The 25,095-nt window shown below is 49.7% G+C and overlaps 1 protein-coding gene across 26 annotated transcripts in view; it reads right to left on the bottom strand.

Annotated features, from left to right (window-relative positions):
• The window catches only part of LOC102459924 (uncharacterized), a 121,507-nt gene that overhangs the window by 6,433 nt on the left and 89,979 nt on the right, over positions 1–25,095 (bottom strand). For 6 of the 26 annotated variants that reach the window (XR_012904548.1, XR_012904542.1, XR_012904541.1 and 3 more), the window contains 5 exons: positions 16,968–17,002; positions 16,366–16,478; positions 10,221–10,321; positions 7,919–8,028; positions 1,829–7,439 (listed from right to left, as the gene is read on the bottom strand). Coding sequence is in view for 1 of the 26 variants with exons in the window: in XM_006114824.4 (XP_006114886.1) it covers positions 1,829–1,910 (82 nt within the window). In the remaining 25 variants the exon portion in view is untranslated. The other 20 variants (XR_012904552.1, XR_012904554.1, XR_012904553.1 and 17 more) reach the window with 15 other exon arrangements.

Raw genomic sequence — 25,095 nt, 5'->3', positions numbered from 1 at the left:
CCCCCCCACTCTTGCACAAGAAGATTTACAGTACGGCGTCGGAAGAGAGGGCTTCTTGCACAAGGGCTATGCGCTTTTCTAACAGGTGTAAGCCTTCTTGTGCAAGAAGGAAATGTGGACATGCGGAAGGGGTTTCTTGCACAAGAAAGCCATATGGCTAAAATGGCCATCAGAGCTTTCTTGCGCAAGAGCGTGTCCACACTGCCATGGACACGCTTGCACAAAAGCATGTGGCCATGTTCTTGTGCAAGAGTTCTTGTACAGGAACCTGCCAGTGTAGACATAGCCTGGGAGTGCTGCTTTCTTAGGCTTTGGAGCCCATTCTGCACTGAACACAAGGCTACAGAATTATTGTTTTTATAATAATGCCTGGGCCCCATAGAGACACCCAAACAGAGATGTGCTCTGTCCAGAGAAGCTTGCACTCTGAACAGTCACGACAGGGAAAGGGTGGGAAATTACACTGTGATTCAAAAAATATACTAGGAAGTGGACAATATAAAGTAAGAGACACGTGCCACAGCTTGACAGTCCTGGTCAGCAGCCAAAGTTTCCCTTAATTCTCAACACACAAATGTTATAAAACATGATGCTCTAAACATACAAAAAGGGCAACCTGAACAGCAGTCCCCCCCCAGGGCTTATTTTAGTGACACACGATGTCATAACCTGTTGCCTGCCAAATAGCAAAGCAGCAGGAGAGTTGCTGAGAAGGCTGGTATGTTGAATGGTAGAAGGCCACTCACAGGACTGATGGAATGAATTCATTGACGGCTGTTAAACCAGGATGCATTTAGCTACCAAGCACGTTGGCTCTTGAAGGTGTAACCGAGGTCAACCCCTTGTTTCTTTTTGTGAGCTAAGAGACTGTCAAAACTTGCTGAGAAACAAATTCTGAGAAAAATATTCCAGGCTAAGTGTACTAAACCTGCACCAACTTCACACTCCAGCCAATTACTGTACTTCTAACTGATAGAGACCGCCAGCCCAGTCTAACAAGAGGGTGCTGAAAGACTGAAGAGTGGTCTCACTAATGTTTGCTTGCATTCTATTATGCAGTGTCACGGTAGGTTGGCATCTGAAGTCAGAAGTATAGTTACCAACTAGCGCCTGTATGGGGCCTGCTCAAACTGGAATGAAAAAACTGTCTTATGAAAAATATTCTGGGACCTCGGATTTCACTCCACATCTGATGCCAAGATTCGTGTGCTGGTCAAAGAAGTAATTTAGCTAGCTTTCACACCACCTGGCAGGACTTTGCAGTGACATGTCACTCACAGGCCAGACCCCCTAAGTAAAACACCTGAGTTTTTTACCAGAAGAGTATGGATGCACAAAGACTGACAAAGTCAAGTCAAAAGCCAAGAGGCATACCATTTGATGTACCGTTACAGGGAATTGGCAATGCCTCTGGATTCTGATCGCGCTGAGAAGCATTTCCAAATGCATTTCCCTTTTGTGACAACCTGACTTCCTGTATGCAAGGCAAATATGTTTCTTCCATACTCTGCATATCAAGCATTTACCACAGCGTATGTACATCGTTTGGATCACTGAACTCTTTTTGGATGCAATTAGCAGAAAAGAGAGAACATTGCAACTCACTAAGAATTCTAGTGACGAAGGCTGCCCACGATTCAAACGAGGTGTGGCATCTCCCGCAATCGGCATCTATCGCCTGGTGACTATTGAGAGCCACCCTGGACATTTTACTAGGCTAGTTTAAGAAAATGACTTTATGCCAGAATAGCTTGAGAGAGAGATGCTAGCCCCACTTGTGACGCATTGGACTAGCAGGCTCCTGCTCCCCCAGTCATGGCAATGTTACCTGGTGCAGTGTATTCCTCTCCAGCTGATGGCGGCTGCTGGGAAGATTCCGAGTAAGGATGGTCCTTTTCTAATCCCTCCATTTTTCTTTGCCGGGTGTTGCTGGGGCTCTGTGCTTTCACTGCACCACAGCTCAGCTGCGCAGTAAGCGCCTCCAGGATCACTTGGGCTACATACTGCTCAAGGAGTAGTCAGAGAGAGAAACAGCCCGCCCCCTCCACAGGGCTTATCTGGCCTGGCCACTGGGCTGGTCCTGCTCGTCTTATCGTGTGGCAGAGCAGGGGAGCTGGGGCTCATGCCTTGTCGAGTGGCTGCAGCTTTGTGGCAAGCCAGGCGCCTAAAACAGGAAGGGGAAAGGCTGAGTGGGGACCCTCATATTTAATAATTGGAGAGTGTAGCAGCACCTGCTACTTGCTCCCATTGGGTGAGAGAGGCAGGAGGGCAAGCCCAGCACAAAAGGGGCATCGGCGCAGTGAGAGGGCTCGCTGTTCAAGTCTGGTACTTAAGTGGCCATAGGCTTTCAGCACAGGAGTAAATTGCTCAGATCCCTGGGGCTGGGCGCTGAAAGACGACTGGCTTTACCCCAAGGAGAGCTGTTTGCGGCTGGGTATGGCCTCATGCCATGCCGGCAGTTCTCTGCAAGACTGCCTAGGGTGTGTCGCTCCAGGCCTCGGCCTGCGGTGAGAATGTTGGTAACGCCCACTCAGCAGGCTCCGGGCCCATCGTTTTCTTCCGGCAGGGCTACTTTTGAGGCAGCACTTCTCAGTCTTGCCCTTAATCAGACAGCATCAGCCCTCACATTCAGGATATCAATAGCGTGCCAGGCCCCAGCCCAGCAAACACTTCTGCATGTGTAGAGCCCTGCTCATGTAGTGGGGACAGTGTTGTCTAGTGGATAGAGCACTAGCCCGGGGCTCAGGAGACCATGTTCCATTAGTGGCTCTGCTGGTGACCTTGGGCACATCATCGACCCCCTCCGTGCCTCAGTTTCCCCATCTGTGAAAGCTGGCTAATGACAGTGAGCTCGTTGGTAATGAGCTTTGAGGTCTGCTGCTGGTGTGCTTTGCTGAGTCAGGCCTTGGTGGCCGGCTGCCCTTGCTCATACCTCATTTGGGCCTGAGTAAAGCCAGGATAGCTGTGCTGGACTGACATATCCCTCAATTAAGTATGCACAGAATCCTTAAGCTGACATAGGAGACTGTAAAAGAGCTTCCTAGCCCTCAGCTGCCAGCTTCAGTGCCAAGCTGGAGTCAGCATGCTGAGCAGCAGCTGCATTACAGCCTGGCAGTGCCCACGCGGAGTGTGAGGCCCTAACACCTTCCTGCTGCTCCCAGTTCCAGCCAGTGAGCAGCCAGCACCGATCTGGGGTGCACAAGGAGCTATTCCCTGGGCAGCAGTCACAGCCAAGGACTCAGTGCCCAGACTCCTGATGGCCAAGCCTGCAGCCCAGGAACACACTGATACCAGGCATGAGTCGTGTGGCAGATGGCCTCTGCCCTGGACTATACTGAGCAGGCTGTACGGAATGAGGGTGACACCTTGAGGGTGCATGCAGCTGTGGGACTGTGCATTGTAAGTACCTTTTCCAATAGGATAGTGATAAAGATGTAGCTGTGTTAGTCTGGTGTAGCTGAAACAAAACACAGGATGATGTAGCACTTTAAAGACTAACAAGATGGTTCAATAGGTGATGAGCTCATCACCCAATAAACCATCTTGTGAGTCTTTAAAGTGCTACATAGTCCTGGTTTTTTTTCCAATAGGGTGGGGGATGCTAACAAGGGTCCTCCTCAGGGTGAGCAGCCTTCGCCGTTTCCTGGGGGGGAGGGATGCACATGCAGTGACTGGGTCCTGGCCCCATGCACCCTCTGAGCAGAGGCTGACTCGGGGCAAGCCGGCAGGGTTACCACACTGCCGGGTTTTTCTGGGCACAGCCTGTTTTTTCATCCTCCATCCTCTGTTCAAGCACATTTTTTTCAAAGAGGATGTGTCTGGGAAATTTGCAAGCAGACATTTCAGTTCAGAAAGCACTTCCTCTCTGCCTGGCTTGGTCCCTCTCTTGCAGCTGCAGCTGCCAGATCCTGCCACCTGCCGAGCACCTCTTGGGTAGGCCTAGCCCCTGAAGTTAGTTAACATTAGAGGCAAGCTTAGGCCTTTTCCTTTCAGTTCCCTCCTGACCAGTGTTAGCTCAGTCGCTCTGTGCATGCCCTTGCCCTAGGTCCTGAGGTAGGTGGCTCCATCGCTTTGGCGGGTGTGGACACAGCGGGGCTGGGATTTCGGTTCCCAGCAGGCCGGGCGGAAGAGGCAATAGCAGTTAGGCTGAGTGCCTATGGACAGAGCAAAAGGCGCCACTTAGAAAGGAGAAACATTTCCTGTCAGAATCTTAACCACTTGAAACATTTTGTGGGGCTGGCTCTGCTAGCCAGCAACTGAGGTTTGACTGAAGGCTCTGAAACGGCCTGCAGAGTGATCTGCTCCCATTCCAGCGTGGCGGGGCTTCCTGTTCAGGCACTGGGGGAGACATGCTAATAATGTTCCTGCAGCCTGCTGAAGCACGATAAACGAGCTTTGACTCTGCAAAACATCAGTGGATGACATTGCAAACCCAAGCAATAAACCCTCCACCCCTGAGCCTTTGAGTAGCGGTGTCTCTCCAAACGCAGGAGCAATTTCTCCAGGAGTGAGTCCAGCAAGGGTATGGATGGAGGCTGTGCTATTGCTATGGGGCCAGGACTAGGCATGGAGTAGGGGTCAAGAGGTGGACACTGGGTGTATATGTGTGGGGAAGACACTGGCATGGTGCCTTTTGCCAGCTCAGAGTGTGCAACAAGGGCACAGTCCAACAAGGGCACCACGCTAGGCACCAGGCTTCTCTGCCGTCACGCTGTGTCTCCCTCCTTTCTCTGCCTTCCCTGCGAGTGACCAGAAAGGCAGATGGCTGCCTATGGCCAGCCTTCTTCAGCATAACTGTCACAGTGCCAGGGCACACAGCTCTACCTGAGCAAGTGCGTTTCAGCAATAAAAGAACCTACACGCCTGCTACTGAGCTCACTGAGCCATTCCACCTCCAGCCAGGGCACTGGCCAGAGAACAGGCTACAAACCCCACCCAGGGGTAAGCCCCTTGGTTTAGAATACGCACTCCCTCCCATGGCTCTGCAAGTTCTTCAAGGGGTCTTCCCATGGGTGCTCCACCTTTTGGTGCATCAGCATCACTGCACCTGCAATCGGAGATTTGTGACAGCAGTGGCCATGGCCAGCCACGCACACGGAGAGCCAGTGTATGTTCTGAAGGGGCTACGCGCAGGCGCAGCCAGCCACCTCCTCGGTTCCTTCTCAACCACCGCCAGCTTCGGTTGCAGATCAGCAGACTCCCTTTACCTCATTGACTAGTTACATACTTACCTAGCTATAGACAGTTTTACCTCAGAAACTCTTTTCAAGTTCATACTTCGATTTTAGGGATAGTTTAAAAAAAGAGAGAGCGCGCCTCAGTGGACAAGCGCTTAAAGGGGCATACCAGTTCTGTGCAAACTGCCAGCTCTCTAGGACATGCCGGGTTTGCCCAGCTTCAAAAGGTGTCTGGGCTGCAGGCTATCCATTTCAGTTTCACTCGGGCATGATCAGTGTGTTCGCTGTCTTGGGGAACGGCATGCCACAGAAGCGGACACCCCAATCCAGAAGTTCAAGAGAACTACAACTGAAAATGCTCCAGCTGGAGAAAAAGGCTCGGTCAGCTTCTGACCCCATGCAATCTACCCCTCCCAGACAGAAATCACTTTGGACGGGATCGGAGAGAGTGGCTCCCACCAGGTTGAACCCTAAAACCGGGGAAAATAGTAACCCTAAGAAAAGGTCTATTCTTCCTCAGGGACTGACTCTCCCCTGGGAAGTGTTTTGTCCACAAAAACACTGCACCCTCCCCCGCCTCAACACCCAGCTCAAAAGGGGTCAGACAAGCCGCATGCCAGCGGGACTTGGGAGGAAAAAAGCCGAGACCCCCAAGCACACAGAACATGCCTCAGACAAAACAAAATACAGGACTATGTAGCACTTTAAAGTGCTTCATAGTCCTGTATTTTGTTTCAGCTACACCAGACTAACACGGCTACATTTCTATCACTATGCCTCAGATAAGACATTGACAGAGGCAAAGTGCAAAGCCTCCTCGTCGGCACCAATTAAAATACCCATAGCACCATCACGGCTCGAAAGAAACAATGCTCTCAAGCGGCACCGAGCACGAGCATTTTATCTGAGGCGGCACCACCAAAGCACTTGGCGCCAATCTCACATTCAAAGCAGCTGACATTCCAATTAACGCCGCTGCACACTCCACACGCCTCTTCCCTCCACTACCATCCACTCTCCCGCTGCTACTGCACTTCACAACAGCAGCGGAGGTACTGGGGATGCTTCTGTTTGGCACCGACAGTACCCTGAACACCTCAAGGTGTACTTTCTCAGCTACTCCAGCCAGTTCAGCTGTCCTAGTATTTAGTGACGATGAGGACAAGGTGACCTCCACACTTATCGCAACACTCCTTCCCTAAGTCTCAAAAACAAATTCAACAAAGGCAGCTCCCACAGTGGGTCCCACCACCTATTATACCTAACTGACCATACTGGGACCCTTAGGCGGCTTATCAACTACAACAGCTTAAACAGCCACAACAGCCATCTCCAGCACCACGGTCCCATGCAGTCCATAAAGCAATACAGCTGGGATGCAGAGGAACAGGATATGGATATTACTGGGGACAAACAGAGATCACCCTCTTCTCCACTCACACATCCTTCATCCACACCTCTTGACGATACCATCAACCACAAGGGATGATTTTAAATCGTTCCAGGAGTTTTTCAGGAGAATGGCAGACACCTTAGAGATTTCCTTGTGAGATATGCTGCTGATGCAACACAAGCTTACAAACATCCTGCACACGTCTCTCCATGCAAAAGTGGCCTTCCCCATGAATGAGGCGCTCATGGATCCTTCCAAGAATATATGGCACACAACAGCCACAATTCCACCAGCATCCAAACCAGCATACAGAAAGTACTGTGTCGTTCCAAAGGGAGCAGAATTCCTGTTTTCCCACCTGACACCAAACTCCCTTGTAGTAGAAGCAGTGAATCAAAGAGGGAAGCCAAAAGTTACACATACAATTCCCTGCGACAGGGATTGAAAGAGGCTGGATGCAGTGGGGAAACAGGCATATCCATCAGCAAGCCTCCAGATCAGAAGCCAACTACGTTGTTTTACTAGCAAAATATACACATCATATTTTCAGTCAACTAACATCTTGCATTCTGTCCCTCCCAGACAAGAAAAGAGAAGAGTTTAAATCAAACATTAAGGAGGGCATACTAATATCCTGTACAGCCCTACAGGCCACGCTGGACTCAGCGGACACAGCAGCCAGATCCCTGGCCTCAGCTGTGGTAATGAGGTGAGCATCTTGGCTTCAGCTTTTGGGCTTTCTGAGAGGTCCAGTCCGTTGTAGAAGACCTCCTGTTCAAGGTACAAAGCTCTTTCCAGAGTCCACAAACACTTCTCTGCATAACGTGAAGGATTCCAGGGCCATACTCAAGACTCAGGCATTCAGGTACCTGTTACAAAAAGAAAATAAAACAGATCATTCCACCAAAGATACATCATTCAACCAACAACGACAATATGACAACAGACGCCGACTATGCCAAAACAGGCGTAGACAGGCCTTCAATCAGTTCTCCACTCAATAACTATCAACATCCAGGCAACAGTTTTGAAGTCCTGGTTGAGGGTCTGACAACCCTGAAATTTCCTAGGCAGCAATCTGAACCATCTACAGTATTTGGCAATAGACTAGCCAACTTTTATCTAGCCTGGTGTGCCATCACCACTGACAACTGGGTTCTGGAAATTGTGAGAACTGGCTACTACATCCCATTTTTAGTTGTCCCACCCCCCTTGCCTCCCTCTTCAGGGACCCCTCTCACAAGAACTTGCTCATGCAAGAGGCGGAACATTGCCTAAGGCCAGGCGCCATAAAAGAGGTACCACAGCAAAACAGGGGCAAAGGTTTTTACTCCCACTATTTCCTCACCACCAAGAAGTCGGGCTGCTGGAGACCCATTTTTTGGACCTCTGCAGGTGCAACCATTTTGTTAGATACCAACGCTTCAAGAAGGTTACTCTGGCCACCGTTGTACCTGCCTAGAAAAAAGAAGCATAGTTGTCTACCCTCAACCTCCAGGATGCTTATTTCCATATATCAATACACCCATCACACAGGACATTCTTCTGTTTTACAATAAAGGACAGACACTTCCAGTACAGGGTGATACCATTCAGACTCTCAACAGCCCCACGAGTATTCTCAAAGGTACTAGCACTAGTAGCAGCACACTTGTGGAAAAGGCGCATCACGATATTTCCATGCCTGGACAAAGTGTTTTTTTTGTTAAAAAAAAAAAAATGGTGCCGGTACTCCAGGGGAAAAGTTGTTGAGCTCTGACTGAAGGTGCCTGTACTGCGTACCAAGCAGTACCGTCACAAAAAAAGCACTGCCTGGACAACTGTCTAGCAATGGGCCCTACACAACAGAACACACAATAGGCCGTCTCAATAATCAGAACCCTCTTCAACACACTCGGGCTCCAGATAAACACAGCAAAGTGTACCTTGATCTCAACTCAAACCCTAAAATGTATAGGGGCACATTTAAACTGCACAAAGACCAGAGCCTCCTTTATCACACCACAGATGGGTCACAACCAAGAAAGCAACAGCACAGACCAGCCCGCTCATAATGGCGTGACTATGCCTACAAATACTGGGGCAAATGGCAGCAGCCAATGCTCAACTACATATGGGACCATTACAAGCTTGGCTACGCACAACCTACCGGCCACGTATTCATCCCTGGAACAAATATCTCACCCTGCCGAACAAGATAAAATCCTCTCACACGTGGTGGACCCTACATGACAACATATGCATAGGCGTCCCTTTCCAACGCAATCCACCATCAGCAACAATCATGACAGATGCCATGCTTTTGGGTTGGGGGCATACCCGCATCACAAGGTTGTACAGGGACAATGGACCCACAACGAGACCAAATACTACATAAACTTGCGAGAACCATGGTAAAAAATTCTTGCAGGCATTTTCTTCTCCTGATTCAGAACAGCACAATGCAAATCCTAACAGACAATGTCACCATCAATGGGCAGGAAGGGGCACGCTCAGACCAACTATGCCAGGGGGCTATTTGCCTCTGGGTATGGTGTATCCCATGCAACATACACCTGATTGCAACTTACCTCCCAGGCAAAGACAACATACTAGCAGACAACCTAAGCAAACAATTCCCACAGAACCACAAGTGGGAGATAATCCAATCAGTGCTCACTCACCTCTTCAAAAAGTGGGGTTCCCAACAGTGGACCTATTCGCTACACACACAAATGCTCGCTGCCCACAATACTGCTTCAGAGTGGGCATAGGCCCCCGCTCCCTGGGAGATGCCTTCGGTATACAATGGAAGGCGACCCCAGGCATATGTATTTCTACCATTTCCCCTGATATAACAGGTGATCCTCAAGATCAGACAGAACAGGGCCAGAGTAATCCTAGTAGCACCCAACTGGCCCAGAGAGACGTGATACCTGTACCCCTCACAGATGACCGACTAGCCACCACATCAGTTCCTACCAGTCTCATCTCTCCTCATGCAGCGAAATGGTCAGATTTTCCCATCCAGCCATCCACAAGTTACACCTCCAGGCGTGTCCCTCCAGAACACCAGGGAAAAGACCTTCCCGAGCTCAGTGCAGCTCATCCCCACAAATTCCAGAAGACTACAAACAAGAAAGACATATACTAAAAAATGGAGATGGTTCACGGCCTGGTGCGCAACCCATACCTATGAACTTGCCCACACGGGAATATCACAATCCTACAATACCTATTAGAACTGCACAACACAGGCCTATCCCTGAGTTCCATAATGGTGCATCTTGCTTCCATCTCTGCTCTCCACAACCCCATACAAGAATACTCGATCTTTACGCACCCTTCTGTCAAATGTTTTATATGGGGCCTCCACGACATATTTCCTTCACGCAAGGACCCAATTCCGGTATGGGACCTGAATCTAGTACTAAAAGTCCTTATGGGTAAACCTTTTGAGCCTCTAGCCACTTGCTCTCTACTACACTTATCAATGAAGGTGGCCTTCCTCGTAGCGATCACGTCTGCCAGACGAATTGGTGAAATGGCAGCCCTAATGGTGGATCCCCCATACACAATATTTCACAAGGATAATGTGATTCTGTGGACTCATCCCAAATTCCTCCCAAAAGTACTCATCTCATTCCATTGCAATGAACCCATATACTTACCCATCTTCTTCCTGAAGCCAGGTAGCACAGCACGTCAACATGAGGACAACAAGGGAGTGGCTTTTCATACCCTGGATGTCTGCAGGGCACTCACCTTCTACCTGCAATAGACAAAGCCCTTTCGCAAAACTCCTTGGTTGTTCATTTCATCTATGGAAAGATTGCAGGGATTACCTATATCAAAGCAAAGACTTTCCAAATGGGTATCTAATTGCATAAAACTAGCATATACCCTAATGCAGAGAGCGCCCCTACCCAGCATGCGGTCTCAGTCTACAAGGGCATTCTTACAGGATGTGCCCACAGAACACATCTGCAGGGCCGCCACATGGGCGTCAACACATACCTTCTCGCAACATTATGTGATACATACATTTGCCAAGTCAGAGACAACATCTAGCCACACAATACTCTCGGCATCACAAGCTCAGCTTTCGAAGCTCCCGCCTCCTACTACGAATACTGCTGTGTAATCACCTAAAGGTTGAGCACCCACGTGGACACTCTTCGAAGAAGAAGGGAAGGTTACTCACCTGTGCAGCAACTGGCATTCTTCGAGATGGTTGTCCACGTGAATGCTCCCATCACCCACCCTCCTCCCCTCTGCTTCAGACCTGAATACGTCTGGGTCAGAGAGGAACTGAGGAGGCAGCCAGCTGCGCATGCGCAGTATCCTCTTCAGAACACACTCCTGCACTTCCCATGCATGGCTGGCCATGGGCACTGCTGTTACAAATCTCTGACTGGAGGCGCAGCGGCGCTGACGCACCTAAAGTAGAGCACCCGTGGGAACAACCTTCTCTAAGAACTCCAGTTACTGCACTGCTGAGTAACCTTCCCTTGCTTCTTTATGCCGCCTGGGCCACAGCGCTGGCTTCATGGAGCAGGAGCTCAGCACACAAAGGGCTTGTCCTTGGGCAAAGCATTGGAAAGCTGCATTCTTGGCTCCCTGGAGGCGTGACATTTGCATCCGCCTCCCCCAGTCACTGACCGTTACTCCTTCACATTGGTTCAGATGATCTCTTAGCACTTCCCAAGGGTTCCACCAGCCATGTCTCCCGCCTCCTCTTGTTCCATATACTCCCCATTAACACACCTCCCCGAATACACTGAAAGCCAAAGCTGCTGAAACTTATGTCACGCTGTGAGGTGTGTCCTGGGAATGGCAGCAAAGAGCCACGAGTGCCTCAGCGCCTCCCTACAGAAATGGGTGTAGCTAGGTGCTGGGCCAGACCAGGCCTAGTCCCTGCATGGCGTTTCTGCCCTTACCTCATATCTCAACTGTGTGTAAAACCAGCGTTCTGCTCGTGAGCCAGCACACAGACATCAACCCGTCAGCGTGCCCCAACAACCGTCCCGTCATTTCTCTCTAGCCAGCCAAGGGGCGGGCACTCTTATATGCCCCTTCATACCCCAGAACCTTTGGGGATAACCCTGAGACCTGAGCCTTCCCATCCCACCTAGTGTCCCTGCCCTCTCCCCACCCCAGGTGTGTTCGCAGCAGCCAGCCTTCAGCCCAAATGGAGAGCAAAGGCAGAGCTGCCTCCCTGTGAAGCAGCACTCAGCCATGCACGGCTTTTATCAGGCCAGGGTGCTTCTTCAGCCCTCCCCCATGGCCCAGTTCCTTTCTCCGCCCCAGCACTCCAGAACTCAGGGGACAGAGACTCAGGGGGGCCTAACCTCAGTTTCTCTAGGGCCAGGGGCCTGATTTCCACCCCGCTCCTCAACTGGGGCAGCCATTGTTCCCCACACAGGGAGTCAAGGTGAGCAGGAGTCCCTACCCCGCCTTGGCCCAGCAGACCTGGAGCCTGTGGGAAGACATTCCCCCTTCTCCCTAACTGTAGTTCCAACCCCCCAGCCATGGGGCTCTGCCAGCAGATGCAAGGTGGGGGTCTTCCTGCCAGTCTGCAAGTGCAATCATCACTGCCCCCTTTGCTTGTGGTTGGCACAGTCCCTTGCAGGCCGGGAGCCAGCGGAGGGGTCAGAGTCTCTGCTCGTGCTTTGTTCCCCAGGAACCTAACCCATAGTTTGCAGCAGGGAGCTTTGATGGGGCAGCATGAGATCTGGCCTGAGCAGCCCTAGGCTGCTTGTGGCTGTGCTGAGACCATGGCCCGTCAGGCAACTGGAGCCTCCCCACTGGTTTCAAGGCAGGTGCTCTGGGTCAGGCCTCAGGTGCAGGGACCGCCACACAGTGACCCTGCAGCCTTGTAGCATAGGTTGATTGCATGCTGTGCCGAGACTGCGGCCTGTGTGTCAGCAGGAGAGTGATGCAGACAGCGGGGTAAGCCCCATAAGTACAGGAGAGAATGAGCGAGAGTGTTTTCACTCTGAGCAAAACTTAAAAACAGCAAATAGTCCTGCAGCACTTTATAGACCAACAAAACGCGTAGCTGGGATCATGCGCTTTTGTGGGCACAGCCCACTTCTCCACTCTGAGTGGTGGTCAGTTACTGGCAGGCTGCAGTCAAACCCACAACAGCCAGGGGCATTCAGCTCAAGCTGAAATGTGCTGCTGGGGCCCATGCTTACTGTAAATGTCTCTGCAACTTCTCAGCAGCAAGCGGGAACATCTCAGTGCACGAGCTGCAGTAAGAGTTTTGTTTCACTTTGGGAATGCTGTGTTCCCTTTTGCGTTGAGCCGAGAACAGGGGTTTGTGGGCTCTGTTCCTGGCTCTTCCTGACGTGCTGTGCTACCTGCAGCTTGTCAATCACCTTCTCCTTGTGCTAGCTGGCAAATGGTGATACCTGTTCTTCAGGAATGGCGTAAGGGTCAACTGTTGTTTGTACAGCAGTTTGAGATCTTTTGTATTATGCACAAAGTACTGTTGTTGCTATATATAATTTGCACTACTAGGGGCGGCCCTTATTGAAAGGAGAAAAGTCTATTATCTCCTTTCACACTGTTACTACCATCATGCCTCTATCTTCCACACACTGCAGAACTACAATGCATTCCATGTAACAAGAACGGGCACTTCCATAGTGCTCGCCATGCTTGGATCTCAACGTCTTCGGTATTCTCCACTAGCTCCTCTTAGCAACAGACCAAGAGCAGAAAATAATTCATGTGCTGGGTAAGAGATTTACACCATCAATCTGAGACAGGAACTTCCTTCAGTTGCTCTTGTTGTGGAGCTCATGTATGTCTTCCTCAATACATAACATTAAATGTCTCTAGTGAAAATGCTTCTTGTGAATGCTTCACCTGCTAATTTTATTATTCAGCATAACAAGCTGAAAAAGGATCATTATTTGCATTTTTTAAATCTACTTAGAGCACAGTATCAATTACAGAGCTTTCCTATGGTTCACATGGTATCCCGGCAGGCTCCAAATATTAACACATTTCATCCTTCACAATCTGGATATCTTGCCCTGTTCTCCTAGAATACCATAAAACAAGAAAAGAGTTTTAGCAAATATTCCTGGGGAGATATTTAGGATTTCCATCTAGCAAATAGAAAAAGAATTGATTTCCTAAAAAGGGTGTTCAATTTGCCATACACAATGTGAGCATTATTACATATCTAAACTGTGTACAGAATTAGAATACTAATCAGTTCTATGCATAACTGGTTATTTGTATGCACAGTTATCCAATTTGAAGACTTAAGCATGCTAATTTAATGTGCAAATTAAGCATACAATGGTGCTTTTGTGCATCTAATTATATAAAATGCAGCAGATTGCAGACATCCTTTTCAAATTGAAGCCAAGTCTGTTTGCTCTTGGTTTCCATGGGATGTAAACCAGGGCTAAATTGGCCCAGCGGAGTCATAGAAAAATATTGGCTTAGGGAATACAAAGAAACTGCACTGATCTCCAGAGCTGACAGCTCTGTGATCTAGGTCTGACACAGGCCAATGACTCACTGTGCTCTGACCATTTCAGAAAACAGTATTTTCCTGGCTCTTGGTGAATAGCCACTGCCAGACAGCACAGGTGCATGTGTGCAAATGTGTAACTGACTAGGCATCGGACTGGGAACTGCACAGGACAATCCAGGTGCAAGGGAGCACGTGCAGTTTGCTAATTTGTTTAAAAATCTGGCTTCAGGGAAAACCCTCCATTCTGTCAGAAAAGTACAATGTCACTTGGGGCCAGGTTGGAGGTCTCATCCTGGGACCATTTTGATTTTCTAGCGCCCAGCCAAGCAGATCTGGAAGGATGTAGCAAGAGCCCTGGATTCACTCACAGTGGCAGAGCGTTGCACTGTTAATGATGCACATGTGAGGAAGCAACACTGTCATGGGCTACAAAACTACTGTACTCAGGAGGAGCTAGAACTGACTCTAGGCCTGGCCTGGAATGAGGGGCAGCGCACCAGCTGCATTGCCCAGGAGGAGCCCAAGGAAATGCTGTGGTCCAGATTCACAGCTGATGCTCCCATTACCTGCAGAAAGTGAAGTGATTTATCCCTTCACTGCTGCTCTGGGTCAGCAGTTTAGGTAAGTGTTTCATTTACATAATTGTGTCATGGCGCTGTTTCAAACAAGTGCCATTTCCAAACTGAAACTGCAGTTTAGACACGTTTTTTCCGACAATGGGGTACACCTTTTCAAAAGATCCTGTACTCCTTTTCGAAAGAGCCTGTACTCCTCAAAAAGGATCTTTCGAAAAGGCACCGCATTGTCAGAGAAAACGCGTCTAAACTGCGGTTTCAGTTTCGAAATGGCGCTTGTTTGAAACAGCGCCATGATGCGATTATGCAAATGAAGCATGGGATATTTAAATCCCCGCTTCATTTGCACTTTCAAAGTGCTTCCTTTGCATCCCTCTGCCAACAGAGGGGTGTAGTTTAGACGTAGCCTGAGAGAGGCGGGAGCAATTCACCCTCAGGGCAGCGCAGGAGGGGGAAAGAGTAGCCCCACTAGTTTCGAAGTGCCTAGACAGGGGTTCTCACGTGGGGTTAACATCTGAGTCACACTCTACGAGATGAAACTGCCCATGCGCTAGAAAGGCCTGATGACTGGGGAACAGGGGCAGTGTTCCCTGTAAGCTGTGCACTCATGCGGCTGCTCCGGAGAGATCCAAATGCTGCCCAGCTGATTAGCAGAGCTCCCACAGCCACTGTGTTTCTACTGGTGATGCACATTCGCACATGCTTTGGTGCTCATTTACTCCACAAAAGGATGGAAAAGATTAGAGTGAACATTGGCCGTGTTGGAACTGAAAGAGTTATTCTTTTAATATTTGTATTTTAGGATTAGCAATGTAAGGTAATATATTATCACATTTAATATTTTATTAAGCTAAGCCCTTTAGTGAAATATATATTTCTTTGTGTTAAAGTTTAGTAAGCTTAGTAAGTAAAGAGACAGAGTTTTGGTATTGTGTCTATGTTAATGAGATTAGAAATATTGAAGGCCTAGGCCTTTGATGTGAATTGTTTTGCCTTTGCTTAAAATAAAACACTGCTGTTTACCTTTGAAGGATTCTGTGAAAAAGACTTGTTTGTGTGAATGAGAAATGTATCAGCATAAATATAAAAGGCATGAAGGCCACTGTTAGACCCAGATTGCCAAGAGAGGAGGAGGCAATGTGGGTGAAGACATCCTGTGAAAGACAGACTGCGAAGAGACATATTGGCATCAGAGGAAATATCAGTGCGTACCTATAGTCAAGAATTGATCAGATTGGCAGATTGACAAGTCTAAAGTGGAGCGAGCACCCCCAAAAGACAACTGATTACAGGATGAGCTTCTTGGAGATGTCTGGAATGTCAACATCAAAAAATAATAGTAACCAGTCACAGACTGACACGGCAAAATCCACAGAGGAAAGGATTATAAAAGCAGGGTGCTTTGCCATGGAACTTTGGATTCGTCCTGCCACTATGATCACGCAGCCGACAGAGTTCAGCTCCCCCTCTGTGATCACTCTGGCTGATCCAGGTAACTATGACATCGGGGGTGTGTGTGTGTGTGTGTGTGGGTGTGGGTGTGGGTGTGTGTGTAGATGCTGCCTTTTCCCCTATAAAAGATCTGGTGTGCTTCGTTTAAGCATAACACGTGGGTCTCACCCCTGGCCTTTAGGTTAGGCTGGGACAGCCTGTGAACCCTGCCCGGCCCCGCTCTGTCAGCCTAAGGCAAAACACTATGTGTGTGATCATCCATGCGTGAGCAATAGCAGGGCTTGCCCTTACCTTCGCATGATACAGAGCAGGCACTCGTTGCTATAGGTGTTTCCATCAGTCCCACAGACAGGCCTGTGCAGCAAGGGGCAGGCTGGTGCCAAGGCAATGTGCTCACATGTTGGCTGGAAAGGCAGAAGCCAAACAGTGATCAAATTCCTCCCGTCACAGCGTTGCAGCAAATGGAGAACCCCTGTGCTGGTGACAACCTCCCTGTGCTAGGCTGAATTATTCCCCATGCCCATGCGGTTTCCCTGATATGTCTGAGTGCCTGAGCTCAGGCAGGGGGTCTGGGAAATGGACAGCATAGCCTGTGTCTGCAGTGGGAAGTATGAATGATGCGGGGGGGCTGTATGAACTGAATCGATGGGGCAGCCTGGACAAGAGTCCTCCTCCTTCCTTGACCCCCCTTGCATCTTCTTGTGCTTTCAGCTCTGCCCATGCTCATGGGATGGGTCCTCTGTTCACGCAGGGCTGGCAACGCTCACAGCTCTTGTTTTCCCCACAGCCCACATTACAGTGAGCCCCTGTGCTCTCCCCCTCCCAATTACCCTGCTCAGAGCATTGGTTCTGTACATGAACAAAACAGAAGACAACAGCAGGATCCTACTTACCACTCTTGCAGCACCTCCTTCCTGACGCCCTGCCCCTGAAAAGGAAGGGAGCCAATCAAACCCAAGAGCAGGAGGCAGAGGAAGCCAGGGACAGCTAGGTAATGGGCCAGTTGGTCTTGCTCATGGAGCACGAGGCCAGGCACCGGGCTACAGAGCACCCAAGGGGAAAGCAAGCCACACTTTGGAGCAGCGTGAGAGCTCAAACCCAGCTGTTGCACCGGCTTCCCTGCCTGCTGATCAGTCCTGTTTCAAGTCACACACAAAAATTAACCGTTTGGTTACAAGTTCCAACCGGGTCCAATCAAATTTCAATCTTAGGCGCAGTAAATTCAAAGGGAGAGACTAGAAACTAAGCACTGAGGCTGTTTTGATCATTGTCATGCCCCACCCATATTATCTCTCACCTGCTCAGTGCTTTGCTCACTGATGCCACAGGGCAGGGCCGGTAGCATGCCCAGTGGTGGGGAGCAGTCACTGCAGCAGAGGAATACATTGCTGCCTCAGACAGAGCTAGATCTAATCAAGCCTGCCTTCAGAAGCTGGGTTGGGGAGGAGAAAGAACGGGGTAAGGGCTGCAGGGGAGTGCCAGTAAGGATGATGCTTACTTGTTAACCATTTACATCCCTAGTGTAGGCAGGGAGAGAAGATGTTGCTGGGCCTAGCTGCAAGAATGAAAAAGAACAAGGAAAACTGCTTATTGGGAGAAAATGATGTGGATGAAGATGTGGATATGGCTGCATGAATCAACTGGTTTGTAGCTGAAATAGTTCACTTTGCAATGCATCATTCTTCAAGCCTCTCTCTGTGCCTTTGCTGTGTTGGATGTTGATAGAAAAAAAAGTTTAGCTGAACTAAACCTTATGGCTTGTTTAATTGGTTAACTAGATTTAGAAGCTATCACCCAAGTATACAGTGCAGAAAGCTGCAGGAAGAGAAATCCAGAGTTGCCAGTTGCCACTAAGTGTCATTTTCTTATTTTATATTACCTAACATATGCCCCTGATTTTAGAACATTGTGGGGACGCCATAAGTCTGTTCCCTAGTTTACTTCAGAATAACTCAGCTTTCCCAAGGGAACCCCATTCTGTGCTTGTTTCCTCAAAAATAGAGAAGCCCGTGAGTTCAATGGGAGTACCTCCAAAATTAAGTGCACTGCAAGCACAGTCAGTTTTAGCTTTTTGGTGACTTGATTTAAATCAGTGATTTTTTTGTGTGATTAAATTGTGATTTAAATTAATCTACTCTACAACACACCATGTGTGTCTTCACGCACTCACACAAACACGCTGTTTTTCATATTCACTTTCCTGCCGGCGCTGGTAAATGCAGCGTGTGAGGAGGGGGACTGATATCTACTGCCAGCACCAAGCCCCCTGCAAATCTGTATTATTGGTATTGTTCCTTCCTGCATTGCACGTACATTCCCTGCACATTTATTCTGTCCAAGTTCTGTTATTTTAGGGTTTTTCACTGGTCTGTGCACTTCATGATTTTTATTTCTCCCTTACATTTACATTTATTCCATGAGTTCGACAATGCCTAACTTGTCCTGGCTGAAGGGGCCCAATGGTAATGACTTAAAAGATATGTATAATAGCTAGGTTTTTCACCACTGGGGAGAGACACCTGCATATTGATGCATCTAACAAAATTCATCCCGCACATGGGTAGAAAGAATTAGAGGAAACACTGGACACAACCCCTCACTAGTCTGGATTGCACCCCCAGAATGTGATCATGAGACTAAGGATGTTAAGGACTAGGTGACTAGTCAACTATCCAATAAGCAAATGATAGAGGCGGGGAGGGGTACTTCAAAGCGTGGCGTTTGCACGGAGCCCGGGGTGAGCTGGGGAGTCCCCAGTTGACCCAAGCTCCGTGTGGAATTTCAAAGTATGGAGCCCGGGGACTGCAGGGGATTTCCGCTTTGAAATGCACAAGAGCACTCACTGGTGGCCCCACTAATCAACTGTTCCCACCAGGGCCTCTCACCCATTGCAATCAGCTGTTTGTAGCATGCATCGCTGGGAGGAGGGGGGGCAGAGGGAGGGCTTTAGACAGGGGAGTTTGAGAGGGAGTGAAGAGATCCCACCGCTGAACAGACAAGGTGAGTGTACTAGCTTTGGGGGGAGTGAGTTTGCTTGACTGCATTTTTTTCAGTTTCAGGTGATTTTAGTTACTGTGTCAGTTGGGACTGGGTGTCTGGGAGTGTTTGATTGTTCCCTTGATTAGCCTCACTCAGCCTTGTGAATCCCCCCCCCCCATGGTTAACAAGGGGGTAGGACTGATCTAGAGAAGAGGCTTTAAAAGCCAGAGGCAGAGTGACCTAGGGTGCAAAGCAGACAGGGCTGCAGGCTGCTTCCTACTGATCAACAAAGATACCCAGATACAACATTGGTAAGGGGGTGAAGTGAAGGAATGCTAATCTGTATGATACTCTCTAGCCACGAGGTGGCGCTGTGCACAAGAGCTTAGCTCCCTTCCTCAGCTATACCTGGCCATGCATCAGAGGAGCTTGCAGGGTGCACATCTGCTGTGTATCTCTCTGGGAAGTACACTCTGCACTCAGTCAACAGCTGATACAGAAGCCTGACCAGCTAAGAACAACCCTGCACCCACAGTGTACAAGGCAGGGTACAGCCCACTCAGCCTGCCCACATGGCCCCTGTGCACTCTGCCCCCCATGAGCATCTCCCACTGCCCCGGGGCATGGTGCATCCCCTGGAGCCCATCCGCATAGGCCCTGCAGTGTGTGTGGCCACCTGCACAGCCCCTGTGCGTGGCGCATCCCCGGGAGCCTGTCTATCCCCCTGCACCTCTTTGCCTGCTCCACCAAGCTCCCCACCTACAGCTCTTCACACCCTCCCACAAATCCCCAAGTCCCCTTGCCTGTCACACTCTCCTCTTTGCCTCCTGGGGAGTTCCCCTATTTCTTCTGCTCATGCCTCTTTGTCCCGTGTCTGCCTTTTGTGTCTCTTTGAACTCTTCAAGTCCACCTGTGACGAGGCAGCAGCGCCCCACACTCACGCCGGATGCGCCAGGGCCTTAGCTGAGCCCTGCGCACCCGTCGAGCTGGAGGCGATAACGCCCCACCTCCGGAGGCAGCCTTGCAGCACATGCACCCAGGCTGCCACCAATGGCAGGGAGAGAGCGCCCAGATGGGGGCAGATGGCGGGGCCGGAAGTGACGGGCCGACATCCCGAGCGCAACCCCGCCCTGTGCTTGCGGCGGGGAGTTCAAAAACAGGCCACCCTCGGCCGGGGGGAAGGTGGAGGAGCAGGAAGCAGGGGAGGAGCCGGTGGAGAGGGTCCCCTCTCAGAGAGGGCACCACAAGACCAGTGAGCCTGAGACACTTCAGGTGGCGGAAGGTCAGGCGAGTCTGTAAGAGGTAAGGCGGGGGAGAACCTGTGACTGGCAGGTAGGAAGTGGCCTAGGGAGGAGCCCGGGGGGTTGGTGCAAAACGGGAAACTCCCCACCAAGCGGACAGGGCTTTGCCACCCGGTCCTCAGGGCCCTGGGCCGGAACCCGGAGTGAGGCTGGGCCCGGGTCCCCCTACCACGCACCGGCGGCTGTGAAAGTGGTGCCGTGGAATCCGAGACTGATCCGACCGGGACTGGGTGGGTGGAGAGACTACACTGTAAGACTTATAAGGGTCACTGGTGAAGGGATGGGGTTTGGGACTTGCGTGTGGGCTGCGATGTAGCAACCGCTCTTCGGGGTCCCGGGGTGCTGCCCCGGCAGGACTAAAGGGGAAGTTCGGTGGGCAGCCCCAGAGAGGCAGCACCCGGCTGGGCCATTGGGTTTCCCATGCTGGGCATGGCCCCCAGTTGGAGGCCAGAATAATACAGGCACCAGTCCCAGAGGTGAGGGGCGTCCCCCCCCCCCCACACACACACACGCACGGGGCCCTGAGGGTCGGTGGGCTGACACCCCCCTACATGGCTCTTTGGCCCCTTCCCTGAAGCAGCCACAGGGCAGGGGTGTCCTCGGTGGTTGAGATGGAGCAGGGGAGGTGAGAGGAGCAGTGCTGATGGGGCCATGGGGCTGAGCAGGAGCAGGGCTTTGGAGCGGAGCATAGGCAGGGCTGCAGTCTTGGTGCCCTGTCGATGTCAGCTTTCCAAAGGAGTAGTATGGCACAGTACCATAAGGCTGGGCACTGTATCCTGTTTGGGAAGGGTTAACCTCCCCTTCCGCCACAACACTACAGTGAATGTCCTTGACCTGTATAAAAAGATCCCTAAATTGGGTGAGAGTTAGAGGAAGAGGAACAGTTTGCTTGTCTGCCTGAGACTGCAAGCTCCTCAGGGGCTGGCAGGAAAGTCCCAAACCCAAAAATCCAGCTAGTCCTAAAATTCTACACCCATTGTCTCTGAAAGTTTCCAGCAGATTTTCTCGTGTCCGCTGGTAGACAGAACACAGGCTAGCGTGATGGTCCAGCAGTAACACAGCGCGTTTGCTGTACAGTCTGCTGGGGGAAATTGCATTGGCCTTTGCTGGGTTTCTCCATTGCATCCTGCCAGTCCATGTTATTTTACAAAGCTTTGTTCTTTGAGATGTGTTGTTCACGTCCATCCCAATTCAGGTGTACGTGTGCCATGTACACAAGCATCAGAAACTTTCCCCTAGCAACTCCCATAGGGTCAGCTGTGGAGACCCCCAGAGAGGCGCCGCTATAGTTTGGGAGTTAACAGGGAGTAATTAATCACTGGAACCATTTACCAGAGGTTATGGTAGCTGATACAGCTATTGCCTTTCATGAAGATGGAGTACCTACATTGATGGAAAAAGCTGCCTACCCCACAGGTAGCATTTTCACAAAAAAACTCTCCCGCTGACATAGCACTGTCTACACCAGAAGTTAGATCAGTATAACTACATTGTGCTCAAAATGGGCATTCATCACACCTCTGAGCCATGTCGATGTACCAATACAAGTCTACAGTGTAGACCAGCCACAGAAAATACCACCTCAGCTGGCATTAACTAGTGGCTGTAATTGGTGTACCCAGGATGAGACTGGAGAAAACCCCAGCAATGGAACTGTGCCAAGAATTGCCCATAGCTCCAGAACGCTGCTTCCCTCTGTGACAGTCTGTGCTTTGGGGAAACACCTGTAAACCTCCCCCACCCTTCCCCATCTGTGCATTGTGATGTTGTATGTAAAGCATGCGGGGTATCAGGGAAAAGGTTATGATTGGCTGAACCTGTTTAGTGCCTATGAAGGTTTCAGATTGTGTTGTATGACTGTCACTAAACCAGAGTGTAAGTTGGGGAATCAGCCAGATATCAGCTCTCTAAAGACAACAGCAAGGGGGGGGGGTGTGCACGTCAAACAGCCATTGTCCTATAGACAACCACCTAACCTCAAGAAGATTCTTACCAACAACCACAGGACATACCACACTAATACCAACCCTGGTACCTTCCCTTGCAACAAACCCCGTTGCCAGCTTTGTCCACATATTCATTCTGCTGATACCATTATTGGACCTAACCAAGTGAGTTATAAGTTCAAGAACACACATTCCTGCGCATCCAGAAATATAATTTATGCTATCATGTGCCGAAAGTGTCCATCTGCTATGTACATTGGACAAACGTCTCAGACACTTTGCCAAAGGATCAATGCCCACAAAACAGATATTAGACAGGATCACAAAGAAAAAACAGTTTCTTGCCATTTCAACCAGAAAGGACATTGTCTCAACAACTTGATTACCTGTATCCTGATTCAAAGGCCTTTTAAGACTACACTTGAAAGAGAATCCTCTGAATTATCCATTCATGCTTAACTTTGACACTTTACACCTAAGTTTGAATAAAGACTCTAATTATCTTACCCATTACAAATATAGCTTCCCCAAATATCACCTCTAATATCATTAGCTCACAGACATTTACCTTCCCCCCCCCCATCCCCCTTCTGTTCTGAAATTTGATTTGTCCTTTTCATATGTGTTCATTTGTTTAATTGTATCCTTTGGTATATATGGTTGTGACAGTTTTCTTCCACTATTTGATCTGAGGAAGTGGGTCTGGCCCACAAAAGCTCATCACCTAATAAACCATCTTGTTAGTCTTTAAAGTGCTACATAGTCCTGTTTATTGTCCAGCACGGCACCTACAATTTAATGGCTCCCCTGCATGAGGCCAGAGCAGGGGAATTGCTCATCCTTGCTGGGAAACTCAGCAGTGCTCCCACAGATGCCTGGACTTGTGTTCTCCAAGCACATGGAACTGAGGGTAGAAAACCAAACGCGAGGGCCCCTGGACCCTTTCTGCTGCCCCCATGGATACTACAAGCCACAAGCACAGAGAAGACTGAAGACTCACACAGAGAAGACTGGCCACAGTTTTAAGGGACAAACCTGGACATTAAGGACTGCAGTATCCAGAGGGGTGAGAAAAACAACTTAATCTAGATGTTGCCCAGTTTAACAGGGTTGAGAGTTTATACAGCATGCGTCTGTCTTCTTTTCTTTGGGTAACTACTCTAACTTATTGCCTATCACTTAGCTGTCCCTTAAAATTTGTCTTTTGTAGTCAGTAAACACGTGTTACTGTTTATCATTCCTTGCCTGAAGTGTCTGGTAAACCCGCTCAGGTTTACAATGGCTGGTGTAGATCCACCTTCCATTGCAGTGTCCTTGCTGTTTGCAGCATGGTGGGGCAGGAGAAAGACACAGTGTGGCCCATGGGTTTGGTTTTGTACCCTTGATGCCATGCGCTTGAGAAGCTCAAGTGGGGACATTGCTGAGTTTCCGACCAAGGTTAAATAGTTCTGTGGGTGTCGCCTCATTGAGGTGAGTCAATGAATTGTAGCTCCGTTGTTGGACAATGGCTGATGAGAGCTGCTCCCCACCTGGGAGCTGGCTACTCTCCTTGCTCTTGTTATTGGAGAACTAATATCTGGCTGATACCCTAGCTTACAGCAAATTGCAATTATAGTCATAGAATCACAGAGCTGGAAGAGACCTTAGAAGGCCGTCAAGTCCAGCCCCCTGCTCAAGGCAGGACCAATCCCAATTTAATCAACCCAGCCAGGGCTTTGTCAAGCCGAGACTTAAACAACTCTAGGGATGGAGACTCCACTACTTCCCTAGGGAACCCATCCCAGCACTTCACCAACCTCCTAGTGAAATAGTTTTTCCTAATATCCAACCTGGACCTCTCCCACTGCAACTTGAGACCATTGTTCCTTGTTCTGCCATCCGTCACTGCCGAGAACAGCCTTTCTCCATTCTCTTTTGAACCTCCCTTCAGGAAGTTGAAGGCTGCTATCAAATCCCCCGACTCTTCTCTTCTGCAGACTACATAGACCCAATTTCCTCAGCCTCTCCTCGTAGGTCATATGCTCCAGCCCCCTAATCATTTTGGTTGCCCTCCGCTGGACCCTCTCCAATGCGTCCACATCCTTCCTGTAGTTGGGGGCCCAGAACTGGACACAATACTCCAGCTGTGGCCTCACCAGAGCTGAGTAAAGAGGAATAATGACATCTCTGGATCGACTAGCAATGCTCCTCTTAATGCAACCTAACATGCCATTAGCCTTCTTGGCTACAAGGGCACACTGTTGACTCATGTCCGGCTTCTCATCCACTGTAACCCCCAGGTCCTTTTCTACAGAACTGCTACTTATCCAGTTGATCCCCAGCCTGTAACAATGCTTGGGATTCTTCCGTCCCAAGTGCAGGACTCTACACTTGTCCTTGTTGAACCTCAGCAGATTTCTTGTGGCCCAATCCTCCAATTTATCTAAGTCACTCTGGACTCTATCCCTGCCTTCCAGCATATCTACCTCTCCCCCTAGCTTAGTGTGATCTGCAAACTTGCTGAGGGTGCAATCCATCCCCTCATCCAGGTCATTAATAAAGACGCTGATCAAAACCAGTCCCAGAACTGAACCTTGGGGCACTCCACTAGAAACCAACCGCCATCCTGACATCAAGCCATTGATCACTACCCACTGGGCCCAACCTTCCAGCCAGCTTTCTATCCATCTTACCGTCCATTTATCCAATCCATGTTCCCGTAACTTGCTGGCAAGAATATTGTGGGAGACCGTATCAAAAGCCTTGCTAAAGTCAAGGTATATAACATCCACTGACTTTCCCATGTCCACCGAGCC

This window comes from Pelodiscus sinensis, chromosome 6 (genome assembly GCF_049634645.1).
Source record: "Pelodiscus sinensis isolate JC-2024 chromosome 6, ASM4963464v1, whole genome shotgun sequence".
In the NCBI taxonomy this organism is placed as follows: domain Eukaryota; kingdom Metazoa; phylum Chordata; order Testudines; family Trionychidae; genus Pelodiscus; species Pelodiscus sinensis.
The sequence above is the reverse complement of the archived record's forward strand: the minus strand, read 5'-3'. Positions and strand labels throughout refer to the sequence as shown.